At 29.0% G+C, this 17,890-nt stretch overlaps 1 protein-coding gene across 1 annotated transcript; it reads right to left on the minus strand.

The window, feature by feature from the left end:
• Positions 1 to 6,838: 6,838 nt before the first annotated feature.
• On the minus strand, positions 6,839 to 9,461 carry LOC125076265. The gene is made up of 6 exons (XM_047688362.1): positions 9,341 to 9,461; positions 8,741 to 8,873; positions 8,569 to 8,649; positions 8,367 to 8,491; positions 8,184 to 8,270; positions 6,839 to 8,095 (listed from the first exon to the last, which is right to left on the minus strand). Exons 1-6 carry the CDS (start codon positions 9,377 to 9,379, stop codon positions 7,997 to 7,999), a joined length of 564 nt encoding a protein of 187 aa, XP_047544318.1. The 5' UTR covers positions 9,380 to 9,461; the 3' UTR covers positions 6,839 to 7,996.
• Between the last annotated feature and the right edge of the window lie 8,429 nt (positions 9,462 to 17,890).

The following is a 17,890-nucleotide window of genomic DNA, read 5'->3' on the forward strand; positions in this document are numbered from 1 at the left end:
CTGTTTGATTTATTCCAGTATGACAATATTTTTCATGGGTTTTTTTTATTATAATTTTACTGTAATTTTCACTTAGAAGTATTTTTTTATTACTTTTACCACTTTTTTTATAGTAAATTCCGTCTTCTAACACAATGTTCTTTTCATGTTCTTTTATTTGCAAATTTTGTGCTTGATCACATTTTATGTCATGAATATCAATAATATTAACCGTCCTTAAATTATCTTCATTATTAGCATCTATGTCCAACACTGGGTTTCTGCTGAGACAATCTGCTTCTGTATTATTTTTTCCTGGGAAATATTTTATTTCACAATTATATTGTGACAGATAATATGGCATATCGCCTAATTCATCATCAGGTCTGTTTCTTACATTTAACTTCTCTGAGGGTTTGTGATCTGTATAGACAGTAAAATAGTTTCCAATCAACCAATGTTGCCAAAATTTTATACTCTCTTTTATGGCTAAGCATTCCAAAAATATAGCTTTTTTATTTCTTTGTGATTCATTTATTTTTTTAGAAAAATATGCTACCGGTTTTTCTTCGCCATTGTGTTGAATTTGTTTTAAAACTGCTCCTATTCCTACGGCACTGGTATCTGTATAGATAAGTATTGGTGCTTGTGGATTATAAATAGCTAGTATTGGTTTGGAACACAAATAATCTTTAATTTTCTGAAATGCATCCTCACATTGTTGTGTCCAATTAAATATCTGAACTTTTCTCAGTAATTTATGTAAAGGGTCAAGAATGATTGAAACATTTGGAATGTATTTTCCATAAAAATTAATTTTTCCTAAAAATTGTCGTATTTGTTTTCTATTTTGAGGAGCAGGAAAATCTTTAATTGATTTTAAATTGTCTTTTAGAGGTGTAATCGTATTCTTTTGTAATATATGGCCTAAATACTTAACAGAATCTCTTGCAAATTTGCATTTTGTAAATTTCAACCTGAAACCCTCTTCTTGAATAGCATCCAACAATTTTTTTAAGTGTGTGATATGTTCATCAAATGATTTAGAAAAAACCAGTATGTCATCAATAAAATTCACTGCAAACCCCGACAGGTCATTTTTTCTTATAATATTTCCCAAAATTCGTTGAAATATGGCCGGTGATGTTTTAAGGCCAAAGGGTAAACAAGTCCACTGGTAATGGCCTTCCTGTGTTACAAAACCAGTTTTGTATTTGTCTGAAATTTTTAATGGAATAGACCAAAAAGCTGAATTAATATCTAGAGTTGTAAAATAATTACAATTTATTGTTTTTGTTATTAAGTCTTCTATTAGGGGAAATGGTTGCGATTGAGGTATGATTAATTTATTTAAATCTCTGAAGTCTATGCATAATCTACTTTTTTTTCCTTCATCCCTTTTAAAAGCTAAGGTCACAGGTGCACCAAACGGACTGTATGATTCCTCAATCAATCCATGTTTTAACAGTTGTGAGATTTGATTTTCTATCTCTAGCTTGTCTTGAACTGAACATCTATATGGTCTTTTATAACAATATTTTTCAACTTGTAAATCTATACAGGCTTCATAGTTCTTCACTTTTCCAGTGTCAAATTTATTTTTTGCAAAGATATCAGTGTAACTATCCAATAATATGTTTATCTGTTTTCTTTGATCAGTATTTAAGTGTTCTGTATCTATATTAAATTTGTTTGTATCTATACCTTCATTAAAGTTTACAGCATATTCTTTTTCTTCTATATATATTCCCATATTTTTAGTTTGTTCGTCTTCAAAATTATTCTTATTTCTTATTTTGAAATTGTCTGTTTTTTGTATTTGGATATTTAAATTCTCATCATGAGTCAACCCAAATTTATGTATTGAATCTAATCCTAGTATTAAATCATACTCAAAATGTTCATTTTCATAGATAAATGCATTTATTTTAATCTTCTTATGCAATAGCTCCGCATCTAACGTAATCAATCCTTTTGTTTTGCCCCCTCCACTTATTGTTTTTATCGTGTTATAAAAATAATTTGGTTTCATATTCGTCACCTGAACTAGTTTTGAATTTATTAATGTTATTTGTGAACCAGGGTCATACAGTCCCTTGGTTTCACTCAAACTTTTCTTCCATACAGACCAATCTGAATCTATAGTATGTTTAATAATCATTGAGCTGTACCAATCTACACAACTATCTTCCAATAGCAATCTTAGAATTTCTATTTTTTGTATATCTGTATCTATTTGTAATCGTGCACATTCATTTTCAAAAGTATCTAACCATTGTTTAACATTTGTTGTATTTTTTGAAAACTTCTCTATTGAAAATTCTGATATTAATCTCATCTTATTTTCTGGTTTTTTCAACAATATTGGTTCTGTTGTTAAAGACTCATTTCTTTGTTCTATTTTTTCAAGTAAAAACCCATCAAACTGTAAGTTGTCATCATCTAAATATGTTGATTTCATTTCCTTAGTTAATGTTATCCATACCTGTCTCTTATCGTGCCTTTTTTGAAGAGATTTTTTTATTTTGTCAAATATTTCATGCTTTATTATATTATTTCTTTGTGTAGATGCACTGGTTGGTACTCTCTAGGCACAATATAAGTTTGGTTGTGTATATCCGTAATGGAGGTTATGGCATAAATACTTGTCTTATTATCGTCTGGTTTGGCTTTTATAATAAATTCAAATCTTAATTTCTCCATTACGTAAGTGCAAAAGAAAATATTTCCTTTTTTTTTACATGTAAATAAATTGTCGATTTATAAGGTCATGGGTTTTTCAAGCATTAAACAATTTGATTCATCTAAAAAATAGAGTTTAATTTTGTTAATAACAAATAAATTTTACAATACAAATGGCTAACTATAATACAAACCTAAAAAATAGAGAATCGACAATTGCAATGTTCATGCTTTATTTCTTCCTTAAAGAGAACTGGAATTGTCCTTTCCACTCTTAACTGAACTAAAATACTAATTAATAAAAAAAAACGTTTATCACTAAGTTTAAAATGAATATTTTAAATTAATTGACACTTCTTATGTCATTAAAAAATATTATATGGTTTTTTACTGAGACGGCCTCCTTCGACTCAACTGCTAACTAACACTCGAATGTAATCACAAAGCTTACATATATATATGTTGTGGATTTATGTGGACAAAAGCCATGCTAGTATGAATCAAAGTAAGGTTTTAAATGAGAATACATCTTTTTTTGAATTAGTGACTCAAAAACTTTCCCAAAAGTAGATAGTATGGATATTGGTCTGTAATTAGAAATATTATTAATGTCTCCAGATTTATGAATTGGCGTTATATAAGTTACTTTCCATTTAGCTGGGAATATTCCCGATTGAAGTGATTTATTATATATTGTTGTAAGGGGGTTAACTAAAACTTTAGCACAATTTTTAATAAATGTAGGTGATATTAGATCGGGTCCCGCCCCTTTATTGCAATTTAAGGATAGAAGCTGTGTTTTAACCTCATGATCTGTTACAGAACATTTGGCGTATGTGTTATTAGTACATTCAATACTAGTTAAATATTTTGGGTTGAAAGGTGGTAACTTATATGTGGTATCATAGATCGACTGAAAATTATAAGAAAAAAGATTACATATGTTATGCCATAATGAAACTAAGTAAATTGATGAAAGGTTTTGATCTTTTGAATTTCAATAATAAGATGAAAATAGGATAATCAGTATAGACTTTTAATCTTTAAAAATAAATTAATGTATACTTACTAGATATTAGGTTAAGTTATGTAATATTAAGACTTCAAATGTAATTATTTTTAACACAATTATAATTAAAATTTTATGTTTAAAATGAGGTGAATATTTTAAATGTGTGTTAAATATACATAATTTAAATTTATAAATAAAAATATCATATATTAGTCATGTAAAATACTTTAAATAATACAGTAAATTTAAATTAATGTAAAACCAGCCCGTGCAAATATGAAATAACAGATACTGCATAATATAGTCTTTCTCTTCAGTTTATAAGTTCTTATTACTCAGATAGCAAAACATGATATATATTTTAACATTAGATATATATTTTGTAGTTCTGAATTTCAAATAAAATTATTTATTTACTACCAGCTAAATAATATTTTGATAGAAATATAATTATCCAAAATTTTCAACAAAGCATTCCTTTATGTAATTTGTAATTTTATATATTTAAATAGGTATGTGGTGGATGTTATGATTTTATTTGCTTAATAAAATTCTAACTAAGTTTCTGTTTAAAATTATGTAACTACATTTATTCATTGCAATTTGACATTACCTATTTACCTGTTTTATTAAAATATTGAGGTAATAAAATAATTTTAAAAAGCTGCTATTTTTATTTTGCCTATAATATTTAAAATATATTAATGAAAGAATTAAAAGAAATGTCTTTAACTTCAAATATATTTATTTGTTAAAACAATTTCCTCATAAGTATTACATTCTTAAAACTAATAACTTGTAATCTGATATCAACATCTAACATTCTCTTTTGAACTGAATTAGAACTTAATATTGCATAAACAGTTCTTGTAATCATTTTACAGTACTAATCCTTCAATTCTTTAGAAGTTATATTTTTTTTAAGTGCTTGATTTGAAAATGATTCCCTTTTATCGTCATTCTCAGTTGATTTCATACCAAGGTATGAGTAAAGTTGGCACACAACACTTAAAGTATTAGGTATTAGTCCCTTCTTCAACTCATCATCTAATAGTAATTAGGCTAAGAGAAGCTATCCATTAGTGTCCAATCCATTTTGATAACTATTCTTATCCAAAAAAAATGCTGTATAATTGTATATTTTCTAAAAGATATGAGCGATATATTAAGGTTAGATTTACGATAGGTATTTCATAAATTCTAGTTAAATATCACTTAGGTACCTATTGTAAATGAAAGTTATTTGTTAATTAATTGCTGCTAGTTATTTGTACGGTGTATTTATATGTGTTGTATGTACCTATCACTCTCTAAATTAATTAAGACCGTTTTTCTTTATTGGTTAAGTTAAGCAATTAATGTAAAGCAATACAGTAATGTAAGATAATGTCATAACAATGTTCCCGGTTCCAGCGTATCCAGAAGAGACAGAGAAATTAAATTTCCCGCCAATGTTTTATTATTTTTAATGTTGCCTACTTCAAAAATCATAGTGACAACACTATCTAGACAACTATGTTTCTGTTGGTACATATAGTGGTGCATTTAAACAATACTGGAACTGGAATATTTTAAGTTCGTACTGCAATATAATGTACGAAGAAGAAATTAATAATAATATCTAATACGCTGACGAAAAGTCAAATAGTTAAAGATGTATTACGAATCGACTGCGCATCCATTTTATTGATTATATCTTATCGTTTAATCAATCAATTCGATCGTAAGCTAAGACGAATTTAATGAAAGTTTTAAATAAAAAGTATTTAAGCATTTATTTTTCTTATGATATGTTAAAGTTTAATTTGACAATAATTGTTAATAATGACGTCTGTTTTCATTTTAATCTGTGTGTTGCAGAACTATCGATAGTTGACCTCGAAGTCAAATTACGAAATAAAAAAACATGAACGAACACAGTTTGGGGATTATAAGGGTCGTAAGGGGGTGTATTCTGAGCATAAATTCCAATTTGAGGGGTTGTACTGAGGTCAGCTCAAGGTCATTTCGATGGAATCGCGTTTAATTCGATATCTCGAGAAATATCAGTGTTAGGCATAAAATTGTAGAAGCCTATTCTCTTCTAAATAAAATTTATTAACTTTTTTATTTCAAACTTTTTTTTATAACATTAATATTTTTCAAGTTATTACTCCCGCAAGACAAAAATTTTACTTTTTTTCTCTATTTTTCGTCGTTTTCTCCCCAACCATTAAATTTTATTAAATTTTACCGATTCTCAAAGTGATCTTTTAATTATGTACAATTATTGCCTGAAACTTTTTTTCTGTAATGCCAATAACTTCTTTTGTTTTGGTTTTTATTTGTGTCATGAGAGCACAGATAATTGCGCCACGCGCGAGCAAAAACCATTACTTTTAACCTAAACTATCACGTCACTGTCATCGATAGTATTGCAAAGAACATTACTTTTAATTTAAAATATTACGTCACTGTCACGTGTCAATGCTATCGATAGACTGTAGATAGTATCGCTAGCACCTTAACGACCGCTTAGACTATCGCTTGTCTATCGAGATACAACACTAATTTTAATACGTTCCGAACAACATACAAAAAAAAATTGGAATATATTAAAATATTTGAATCATTTCGAGTAAATTATTTATTTATCGCTAGTATTTATAAATAAAAAAGTCTTACTGAGATTTTTATGTTAAAATATTTAGATTTAATTAAGGAAAAATCAAAAAAATTACGAAGAAAAACCCGGTAAAAATACCGGTACTAATGTTAAAATATAGGAAATGTATTGGATTGTAGGTACCTACTTCGTGAAATCTTTCAAAAATTGGCCATGTGCGAGTCAGACTCGCACACGAAGGTCTATGTACCATCGTCTAGGTAAACAACAGTAGGTACACTAATTTCATACTGTACCTAACCTTTTTTTAGTTTCTCTTGTCCCGGTGTCTCTCTGTAACCATGGAGTTTGTAACCAAATCTTACAAGCAATATTTGATTCATTACGTGGGACATACTCGTATAGCTAATATCGAATCGCATGCAAAGCGTAAATATCAGGTTTGTTTATTTTTATTCATTCTTTGAATTGTGATACTAAAATTCGATAGCCATGAAATAAACAACAAAAGTTTAATTGTTTTTTATTATAAGTTCAATATAATTGATGTCCTTATAACTTTAATGAAATACATCTCAGTATTCTAAAACTACTTAATAATAGTTTGATTAACTTTATGATTCTACGAGAGAAGTAAATAAACACGGTATGTTTATTTCTAAGTTACACATAAAACATTCGAGACGAGACAGAAATTCTCTAATGCCGCCTTTTAGTTAATACTCTTCAGACTGGAATGTTTTCAAAGTCATATATATTATATATATCATATATATTCGTTCCATTGTGCGATACACATAGTATATAATAAAGATAAGAATAAGAGATAGAAAAACGTTTTAGGCGGAAGATATCTAAACGATATTTGTTTTAAAATAAAATTAAAAGATAGTGTAGTTATATGATTGCAGTTCATTCCTTACGATTATATATATTTCTTATTTACACAGTACCATCTTTATATTTTATATTTATTATATTAATTTCCTTATGTTGCTCCATATATATACGCTACGCAAACAGTTGTAATATTTGATCTCCCGAATTCAATTCCCTATATTTTTGCGAGCATATTATCTTTTTCTTATTTCTATTAAACAATTTCATGACTTCGATTTACCCGAACGAAGAGAGACATACGTCATAATGAAATCAGCTGACACTATCTATATAATATCAACTACGAGGCTTACTGATTATAAAATATATTTTGCATAATCACATTAATATTTTTATTCTTTAAAATATGAATATCAAACTTTAAATAATATAATAAATGAAATGAATTATTAACTCTTCATTATTGTAGTGCCGCCGATGATCTTTATGTGAATATGAGACTTCTTCCATTTACAATACTCTACTCATATATATATTCCATCATTACTGTGTATATCTGTGTATATCGTAAGCCCAATAAATATATGTACCTACATTTTTAATGCATGAAATATGAAAAATTTTCTGGCATGTTTGTATGACAATTTTTTTTATAATTAATATTTGCTCATGATATAATGTTAAGAAGATTTGAAACTAATTTAAAAAGAATATAATAGATATTATTTTTCGTAGAATACATAATCTACACATATATGTATGTAACACTCCAATTTCGCATTGCCCTACTTCCAATTAGATATACTTGAAAAGGCTTATAAACAATCCAAAATAATATGATATCCATTAACAAAAAATAGTTTAAATACATTTTTTTTTTAAATAAGTGCGATGTAGCACTGTTTCTTAAATAGCGGAGGAGCAGGTTCAACGTCAGTATCAGCGTCATCGGAGTCATCCCAATAAAATTTTTCTGTCTGCAAAAAAAAACATTTGTTAATATTATATTTTATCGATGCAAAATTATTTTATAAATTTATATTTAGCTAGTAAATGAAACCTCACCCAAGGAGTGTCGTTCCACAACTGCAGTCGTTCCAGTTCAGTCAAGTGTGGCTTTACATGCGCGTACCAAAGAGGACTGTTCACAACCTGTTGATTATTTTTTTAAAAAGTAAGTATACAAATAACAATTCAACATATTTAAATTATAAATAGCCTCGATAAATTACAAATGAAAAACTATACCAGATGTTCCAAGCCCGCAATTTTGCTTATCTTGGTATCGATATCAGATTCTTCAGAATCGTTTTCTGCGTAGTTCTCAAAAACAAACGGCTGCGGTGGTGGGCGAGAAGAGGACGATGGATCCACTGTAAAAGTTAAATTTAATTACAACATTGTTAGGAACGAATTAATATAGTAATATTTTTTTGCGTTAGTTACATACAATCATCGTAGTCATCATCTTGGTCCGACTCCACGGCTAGATTATACATGTTCTCCGCTAGTGACTCCGCAATGGCCGTATCTTTGTAAAAACATAATTAATTTCAAGTTTAATAGAATCTTCCAAATATAGTTAATGAAAATGTAGTCGATGTTCTAGTATGTTATCTTACCATAATAATATCGGGTTAAAGCGTCAGCAGGAGCCGATTCGTCTTCAGATGCTGACTCGCTGCTTGAATCTGGTTGCATGCTGACCTCCTCTTTACTTTCGTCGCTCATTGTTTTGTGGTAATGATGTGGTGGCTATAACAAAATTTGTCGCTTTTTACTTCCTTACCGGTTCAAATTTGTCAAGTAACAGTTAACATAATTCAAGCATAAAATCAATCAATTGGAATTAGAGAAGAAAATATTTTCAGCTCAGTGCGCAGCTGCGAGCTTTCCCCCTTCCCTTACCTCAAACTGCGCGGACACGCCTTCCTCGGGGTAAGGAAAGGTGGGACGAAATCAATAACATATCTTAAAAAGTTTAGCTCAGCTACCTTAACAGCCTTTTTATTTCCTTATATATGAGCAAAATAACAAAAATATGTAAAAAATTCGCATCAATGATGTGCAACTTATATCTGAATATCTTATGAAATAGGCTAGCATGAAATTATTCGCAGCGCTCCATATTTATAAATTTATTAATACATTACATTAATTATTGTAATAATATTTAATTCCGACATCTATGACATATAAACATAAATAAATATAAAACATACGGTTTCCGAGCCGTTCTCAGGATCACAGTATAACAACATTTTCACGAGTTAGTACTTTTAATACTAATTAAAAACAAACAGACACAATAATTGTGAAATATACGTTATCAAAGCACCGATGCAGGAGCTCCAATGCCTAGATTTTACCCGGGCATAGCAGATAGCTAGAATCCGATAAGTGTGCGCATGTCTGAATTGCACTTATGCATTTACTATTTGTTTATATGAAAAAAATATTAAGAATTTATTAAAATATTATATAATGTTAGAAACATTAACAAAAAGTTTAAATAATATACACAAATAAATAAATTTGAAGTGTTTGGGTCTAGTATCAAAATAATATAATAATAAAATATGTATATCTATAAGTAATTAGTAAAACTCTTATTGGTTACATTTGTTAGAAATACTTATTTATACAGTTACATTTATATTAATTATATATTTAATAAATTTAGATTTTGTTATTGTATCCGATTTCAAAACGTCATTTAAATTAACATGACGTTTTGAACGAAGATTCAAAACGCCATTTTTACGCAAGTCCATAGTGAATATCATAGACTAATCAAGCTCTCGACCAATGATATGGCGTCAATTTGCTGTCAAATGTTGTTTCGTTTTCCTGTTATGGTTGAAATAGAGTATATAATATTAATATAATATGTTTTCCCGCGTAAAATTAGAAATATTAAATGATAGTCACTGATTTATAATGTAATTAGAAGATTATTGACAATTTTAGTTTATTTTAACCGCAGCATTAGGTTTATGAAATAAAAGAAAATAATATTCTGTGTACTGGTTTATTTGTTATAAGAAGTGGGATAATTTTCGTTTCAATAATGCCTCGTTTTAAACGATAACGCGATCCTTTTAATGAGCGACAATCTGGTGAAGACGTTGATATTTCTCATAACAATAGATGGAACTCAAGAAAAAATAAAAGTAGCACAAAGAAGTGAAGATTAGCAACGAAATAATATGGCATTGGAAGAAGATCGAGCTATTCTGCGACCGGACGAGATATTGTGACTTCAAGAGTTTATTCTGCGACTTCGCGTTAACGGCGAAGGTGAGTTCCAGAGTGGAGATTCCTGTCCACTGTCCAGTGTGGATGATTCTGAATTACAAGCCCATTTTTTCTCCGTGGCCATCGACCGTGCCGAAGCGTATGCCATTTAATACATTAGGCGAGCCAGATAATTTGAATTCCTCGAGTGCAATACTTAACTTTAGTGATTTAGCTAAATTGGTTCAAACATTAATAAGGCCTAGTTTACCGCATAATAATAACTTGTTATATAACTTGATTATATGGAAACAAAATATTTTATAGGAAATCCATAGGAAGAATAAAATAAAAAATATAAAAACAAATAATTATGAAAACAGAGATTGAATAAATTATTATCAACTTTCCTTTATAAGATTGTACATAATTTAAATGGATAAGTATAGAAAAGCATGAAACTGGGTAAGGATAGTAAATTTATTAATATTTCAATCATTAAGATTAAAGTTAAAATAAAAATCTCATGTTTCTATTTAATAAAAAGATTAATTTTTAAAATATTATCATAGTTTAATTTCGTGTTAATTTTTATCTAATTAATCAGTAATTAAATTTGACATTAAATAGTTCTTCATAGTTTAGGTTCATAAATGTTGAGTCAAAAAAATATATTATGTATCATTGCAATGCATATTGAATTTAATTTTTTCAGCAAGTATACCGTTGCTTTTAAACTTAAACTAATTATAAGGTGATTTATGTTTATCACTTGTGATCTATAGGAATTCTTTTAAATTCTATTCACCAATCAATGAATAGATATAAAAGTACTTTTTTAAATTATATTATTAAATGCAACATTTGATCAATAAGTCATAATAATTATGGATTGTTGAGATGTAACTTTAAATATGCAATTCATGTTTTCTTTGAGTAAATTAAAGTTAGCTTCATATAGTACCTATATAATAACATATTCAAAATGCACTTCACATTCACTTGGAAAGACAGATTGGACGGGGTCAATAATAAACACAAATTAAAGGACTTGTGATCATATTTGAATATAAATGTGTATAGTATTTATATAGTATGTACATTGTGTATACATTCAAAATAAATAAATATAAAGAGGCTTTTTCATTGATACTACATATTACTTAAAATATAACAATACAATATGACATCATTAAAAGAAATATGTACTTGGTTTATACTTGCAGTAGGTAATTGGAAATATAAAAAAACTAAAAATACAATTTTTTATATTAACAATTGTGTAAAATATTTTAACATGATATTTCACAAAATTAAAAATACATAATTTCCTTATAATGATTTTTAATACATTGTGATAAGTTCATATCATTTATTTGATGTTTTGATCTATATTTTCAATATTACATGATTTAATGTCAATTATAAAATTAAAAAGGGCATTTATTAATAAATAAAGAACAATTAACACAATATACTATAACTAAACATCTTGTTTTAATCCCATCTATATTAATCTTACAATAAAAACCATGAAGTTTGTGAAAAAAAAAGTGTTAATCTGTCCCTAACATAGTTATAATAGCATATTGTAGCTTCATATAAATAATAGTAAATCACACAATTATTTAATTCCCTAAATAATATATCCATAAAAATTGTAAAATTATTAGGTATTAAGCAAAGGATGATTTTTAAAATAGGAACTTTTTGTGGTAGGATTTAATAATATTTAAGGTAGCGTTTTAATCGTTTTTAACTATGTAAATAGTAGGTTATCCAAACCAGAATATTTTCATTATTTGTTTTCCAACAATTGGAACTCATATAGCAATCTTAATCGTAAATTGCCAGTTTAAGAAAATCAATGAAGTAATATGTAAATATTTTAATATTCAACTAGAATCTGGAATTTAATGTTTATTTCATTAATCAATTTATTTCTGAATCTTAGGATTTTTTATCTATACAAAAAAAAGAAGGGAGGGACTTTGGCGAGCAGACAAAAAATAATCATTCATAGCTAGTTAAATTACAAGTAAAGTGCAATTTATATAAATAGGTACCTATAAGTAATATTTTTGTACTTTATAGGTGTATTTTTATAAATATATTTTTACTTTTAATTCAATTAACTTATTAGATTTATTTCATTTCATACACAGAATTATTTCAATAATGAGTTCAAGAACCAAAGCAACGCAACATCAAATTGCCTTCATAGTTACTTACCATAAACCACCATCCACTCATTGCAAGGACGACTGGAGATGGAAAAGTTGTGGGAGCAGCTTGCAGGACATTTCATGCTTTAGGACATGACAGGAAGAGAATTGGTTAACTTTTAAGACAAATTCTTATTTTTCCTATTTATTTAATAAAATTATATAAAGATCAATATACAAATCAATTTAAGGTAGGGCGTGATTTAAATATAATATTTAAAAAAAAAAGACAGTTTACAACAAAAATGCAAAAGCACAAATATGGGTGAAGGGTCTCCAACAATTAAAGAATATTCGAAATAATAATTCGTGGATGAGCTAATATGGTCAATAGTGGGGCCTGTGGCTAGATGAGAAAATGTCTACTGAGGTAAAGTTTATGATATTGGCGTTGCGTAAATAAATTGGTCAATAAACAACGTTAAATGATAAATTAGTCAAAATTATATATTAACTAACTCATTTTTCAGATACAAGAAATAAACGTGGCTAGTAGGGTTACTACTGCCATATTACCGGCAGACTTATCACATTCAAGGTAAAAAAAAAAAAAAAACTGCCTTCTCCTAAACTAACGAAGCGCCAAGTAAACCCCCAACCCCAACCACCAAAAAAGAATACGTATTAAACTAGTTTCGTCGATATGATTCTATGCTGATGCTGATCTGATCATATTATGCAATAGAAAGTAATTCTTAAGCCTTCTAAAAATATTATATTTTATACATATAAATCTTTGTACGCACGTAGGTGCGTAGGAACGTGTCTATGAACTCCTGTAAACTTTGAAGGGACGTGCAGCTATATAATCTTTAAAATGCTTGCAAATTTCAGATAATTTTGATGTAAACTTATTATAGTTGGTAGAATAAAATTTTTAAATTTTATTTTAGGGATGGGACAGGGGAAAGGCGCTCCAGTAGAAGCTTATCAAGTTTGTGGGGTTGCAACCCTTGTCAAGCGGCCGCCATCTTAGAAAACTAGACATCTTAGAAAAATATATATATAATTTTTTGATACGTTCAATGTTTTTTAATAATTGTGAAATAAATAAATAACCAATAAACTTTTATTGCCATAATATAAAACATCCACTATATTTTATATATAGTACACCTATAATTAGTCCATTGAAGTGTTACATTTCACCTTGCGTTTATCAGAGGACGCAATTTTATTTCAGGGGTGTGTGAGGGTTATCATTTTTTTGGTATTATAACTTTTTGGCTGAATGTAAACTCAAAACAAATGGTAATATAATAAGACTTTTATTGTTTTGTTTGTAACAAATTATGATTGTGAATTTTATCTTTGGATTTGAAAATAATATATAAAATAAATATAAATAAAATAAAATGCCTTTTATTTCTTGCACCAGAACAGATTCACAGTTAAGAAACATTGTGCATGCATTATTTATATATTTATTTTTTAATGTAATTTGTTATTGCAAGAACCACTCTCGATGGGAGGTGAAGGCCTCCTCCATATTGTCGAAAGATTTTTTTAATTTTTTAAGTGCTTTTTAATAATAAAACCTTCATATAATCCCGGCGTTACTCCAAAGTAGTAGAAAATAAATTCGTCGTGTTCCTCTATTCTGTTGCTGAGTTTTCTTACTTCTGAGAGACCAATAATATCGTACTTTATCTTTCCTAAGGATTCTGTTAGTTCCAGTAGACGTTAATAAGTCGATAGGGATTTAACGTTGTAGGTCGTTATATAAAATAATATAAGAAACTAATTAAGAACGTGAATTGATTGTAGAAAATATAATATAAGGAAAAACAAGTAAAAAATGTATATGTATAAAAAAATATGTTGATTGGTGTGATCCTGAATTATTTATCGAAGATAAGTTTCACACGGTCACACTGGTGATGAGGGGTCAATTGCTAACAAGATAGAAAAGAAAAGATTTTTTATGGGAAGTCACGTCCAGTTGTGATTGCAGGAGTTAGTTAGAACTGTGGTGTTTGGAAAGGCTCACACAGTCACAATGTGTTACGAGGGGTGAGATGCTAACCTTTACAGTCAATGCTAGTGTAGTCAACAGGTTTAGAACTTGCGAAGGCTATAACATATGAGAACTGCTAAATCAGACCTTAGGCCACAATATATCCTCCTAAGCTATAAACAGAAATGATATTTTATGTAGTTATAAATAAATTTCAGGGCTGACCATTGAACTTTGCACCAATTGAGATCTCACTTCTTTTGTCGTTGAAGTCAACAACCAAGGCCTATATCTTAATATTGAACTTGGCTCTCATTTCACATATATGTTTTGATGGGATATCATTACTTTACTTTACTTTTTGTTCATAAATAATTAGTAAGTAGGTACTTATTTCTAACAAATTAATACCAAATGGTTTTTGTTAAAATATTGTATTTTCCTACGTTTACGGGGTATAATTGTCTTTTTTGTGTTCCATACTTGCCAACATTGTAGTATTAAACTGGTTACATATATTTTGAGTGGGAAATAAACATCCTGTATCATCCGTACAGCACTCTAAAATAAGATATGATCTCTTTAAGCCTATCCTTTTTATTTTTAGCGGTTAATTTGAGGAGTCGATTAGATCAAGTACAACTCTCTTGACTTGTTACTATACCCATTAGCCATTCTAAAATGATCAACATTTCGCCCCACCCCGCTGCTCCGGTGTCGCATCGGAGCCGTGTACTGAAATGCTCTAATGATGCGCGCGAAATATTGAAGCAATAATTAATACTAAATCCCAGTTAATATCGTAATAAATACGAAAGTCGATTTTCCTCTCAATTATAAGTACTAAATCTGGTTATATATTCACGTGAAGACCTTAAAATCCACATAAAGTTTGGCTGTCTTTTGAAGTTACTGTTCTACTTAATTTTTTATTTCTGATTCTTATATTTTTTTTTTTATACAGTTATCACAGAAACTAAGTATATAAGCAGTGGCGTAACAGGGGGGGGGGAGGGTATCGCAGGGTGCGGTCCGCACCGGGTGGCACTTTGCCGGGGGCGGCGCTGCGGAGGTTTAACTTTTTCTAAAGAAATTAAATTTTTTGCCTCACTCGCTTAATAGTTAATTTTCAAAATAAAGTTTCACCTGCTCTCACCTAAATAAATCAATCGAGTTCAAACTCGATAAGAAATTAACGAACTTTAAATTTACATGCGTAAATCTGTCAAAGTGTTACTCGTACTACCAAAATGTCGAAAACCGCCCGTCATTTCGACTTCAAACTCGATAACGATTGCAAAAATAAGAGAGCGGCAAATTTGGAATCCGCACCGGGTGCTAGTGACCTATGCTACGCCACATATAAGTGTTCTTAATAGAATCAATTAAGTGAAAAATTATAAGATAAAGATTTACCAGTGTCAGTTTTTTTCTTTGTATTCACTCGATTACCTATCTGCATGCTAAATTTGAACTTTCTAGGTCACCTGGAACTGGGTTAGTTTTGATCTATAGGACAGTCAGTGATAAAAATGACAATTTACGACGTTAATATCTAAATAACAGTTTGAAATGTGTTAATGAAATTTGAAGCACATATGTATCCTGCGAGTCTCAATATATGAGACAAATTTGACACGTTTATGTGTCAATGGTTCGTATAATATTACACACGTAACAGCACACACGGTGCTGCTCGCCAGTTCATTTATTTTAACTTGACTTGACACGCTAACGCGTGTCTAGATAATACTGAAGAGAAAGCATGTAGCTATTAACAGCTATTTACTGGTTTGCTGGTACCTGGTTAGGTTAAATAGACTGGAGAGATTAAAAATGGTTCTTGATGGCATTTTCCTAAATTGTTACATATCAACAAAGAACTTTTTCTTTTGAAAAAGTTGGCCAGTAACTTTTTTCAGTTAATTTAGAGATTCAGCAGATTCAGTTCAGGAGAGATTCAGAGCAGTTCAGCAATTCAGCAGAGCAGAGCAGCAGATGCATAATTAAAAATGAAAAACGTAAACAAAATTAATAATGTAAATTGTTTTCCATAAACTCCAATTCTAAGTGAATTAATATTTACTATTTGACTTTGAAAATTTCATTCAATTCAAAAGAGTTTACATCATTTGGCGCCAAATAGGTATAGATGAGTGACTTGCAATTTACAATGAAATGAAATCAAAACAAAACCTGTCATAGGTTTCGAAATTCCTAAAAAATCGTGAGAGACTTACTAGTAACATGTTAAAAGATACAACGGATTACATTTACATATAATTTTTACACGGCAGAATTAATCCCACTGCTAATTATCAAAAGATCTCAGATCTTACTAAACTTAAAGTGAACTTGATAATTTTTATTCTAATGAAATCTTTTCCTAATTGTGCAAACATTGACTTTTGTACCTTTGGAGGTCCCAGTCCAAGCACACAGAACAAATAGCTTAAATGTCGAAGCACGTGATACTTAGGAATTAACAGAAAAATATTAACAGATATGTGCAATCCTAGAGTTTCTTGCCCGTTCTTATTAAAGAAAAACTGCCTTTTGCCGGGCGGCACAGTGATAGAATTCAATGCTACAATCATATTAAGTTGACAAATTAATCTCAATACTTTTCAAAATAATTAAATACCATGTACATTATATTAAATAAAAATATAACTTTAGGAACTCACGTTTTCTGTTTAGTGCATAAGTAATATATTTCCTTATTATGTTTGTTTAAGCTCTAGAATTATTTCATATCGTGTTTTGTTTAAGATTAAATGTTTTTGTTTTCGAAATCAAAGCGCTCTTCAATTCTCGATCTGTTAAATTTTTATTTTATTTATGACTCACAAAATATACACAATAAAAATACATTCTTGTTTTACTTTAATTCTTAACTTAACCAATAAAGAAAAACGTTATTAATTAATTTCGAGAGTGATACATCCAACTTATATAAATATACTGTACAAATAACTAGCAGCAGTTAATTAACAAATAACTTTCTTTACAATAACAAATATTAATACTTAATATTAACACGCGTCGGCGTGTGTCCTTAATTAGGTACAACTTAGACAAATCCGTTTTTGAATTTCCTTTTCGCAAGTCATTATATTTTGTTTTTATTTAACTAACTGTTTCTAATTTTGTATTCGGTTTAATTTTTTCATAAATTATTTTTATCTTGGCATAACACGATGCCGCGTTTCCAGATAGGTAGAAGCTGCGTGGGCATCGATGTTAAATGTCACCGTCAAATTTATTACCCTATCCTTTCACGAGTGACCTCTCTCTCAGATTTTAAATAAATCAATACCCGTGTTCCTAACGTACTTATTCTCCCTAGTCCC

The sequence above is a fragment of the Vanessa atalanta genome, chromosome Z, assembly GCF_905147765.1.
Source record: "Vanessa atalanta chromosome Z, ilVanAtal1.2, whole genome shotgun sequence".
NCBI lineage: Eukaryota > Metazoa > Arthropoda > Insecta > Lepidoptera > Nymphalidae > Vanessa > Vanessa atalanta.

Coding starts and splice junctions, on each gene's coding strand:
- LOC125076265 (XM_047688362.1), bottom strand. CDS start 9,379: ATGTTGTTATACTGTGATCCTGAGAACGGCTCGGAAACC. Junction 8,874..9,340: donor CTGAGAACGGCTCGGAAACC/GTATGTTTTATA, acceptor ATTTTGTTATAG/CCACCACATCATTACCACAA. Junction 8,271..8,366: donor TTGCGGGCTTGGAACATCTG/GTATAGTTTTTC, acceptor AATAATCAACAG/GTTGTGAACAGTCCTCTTTG.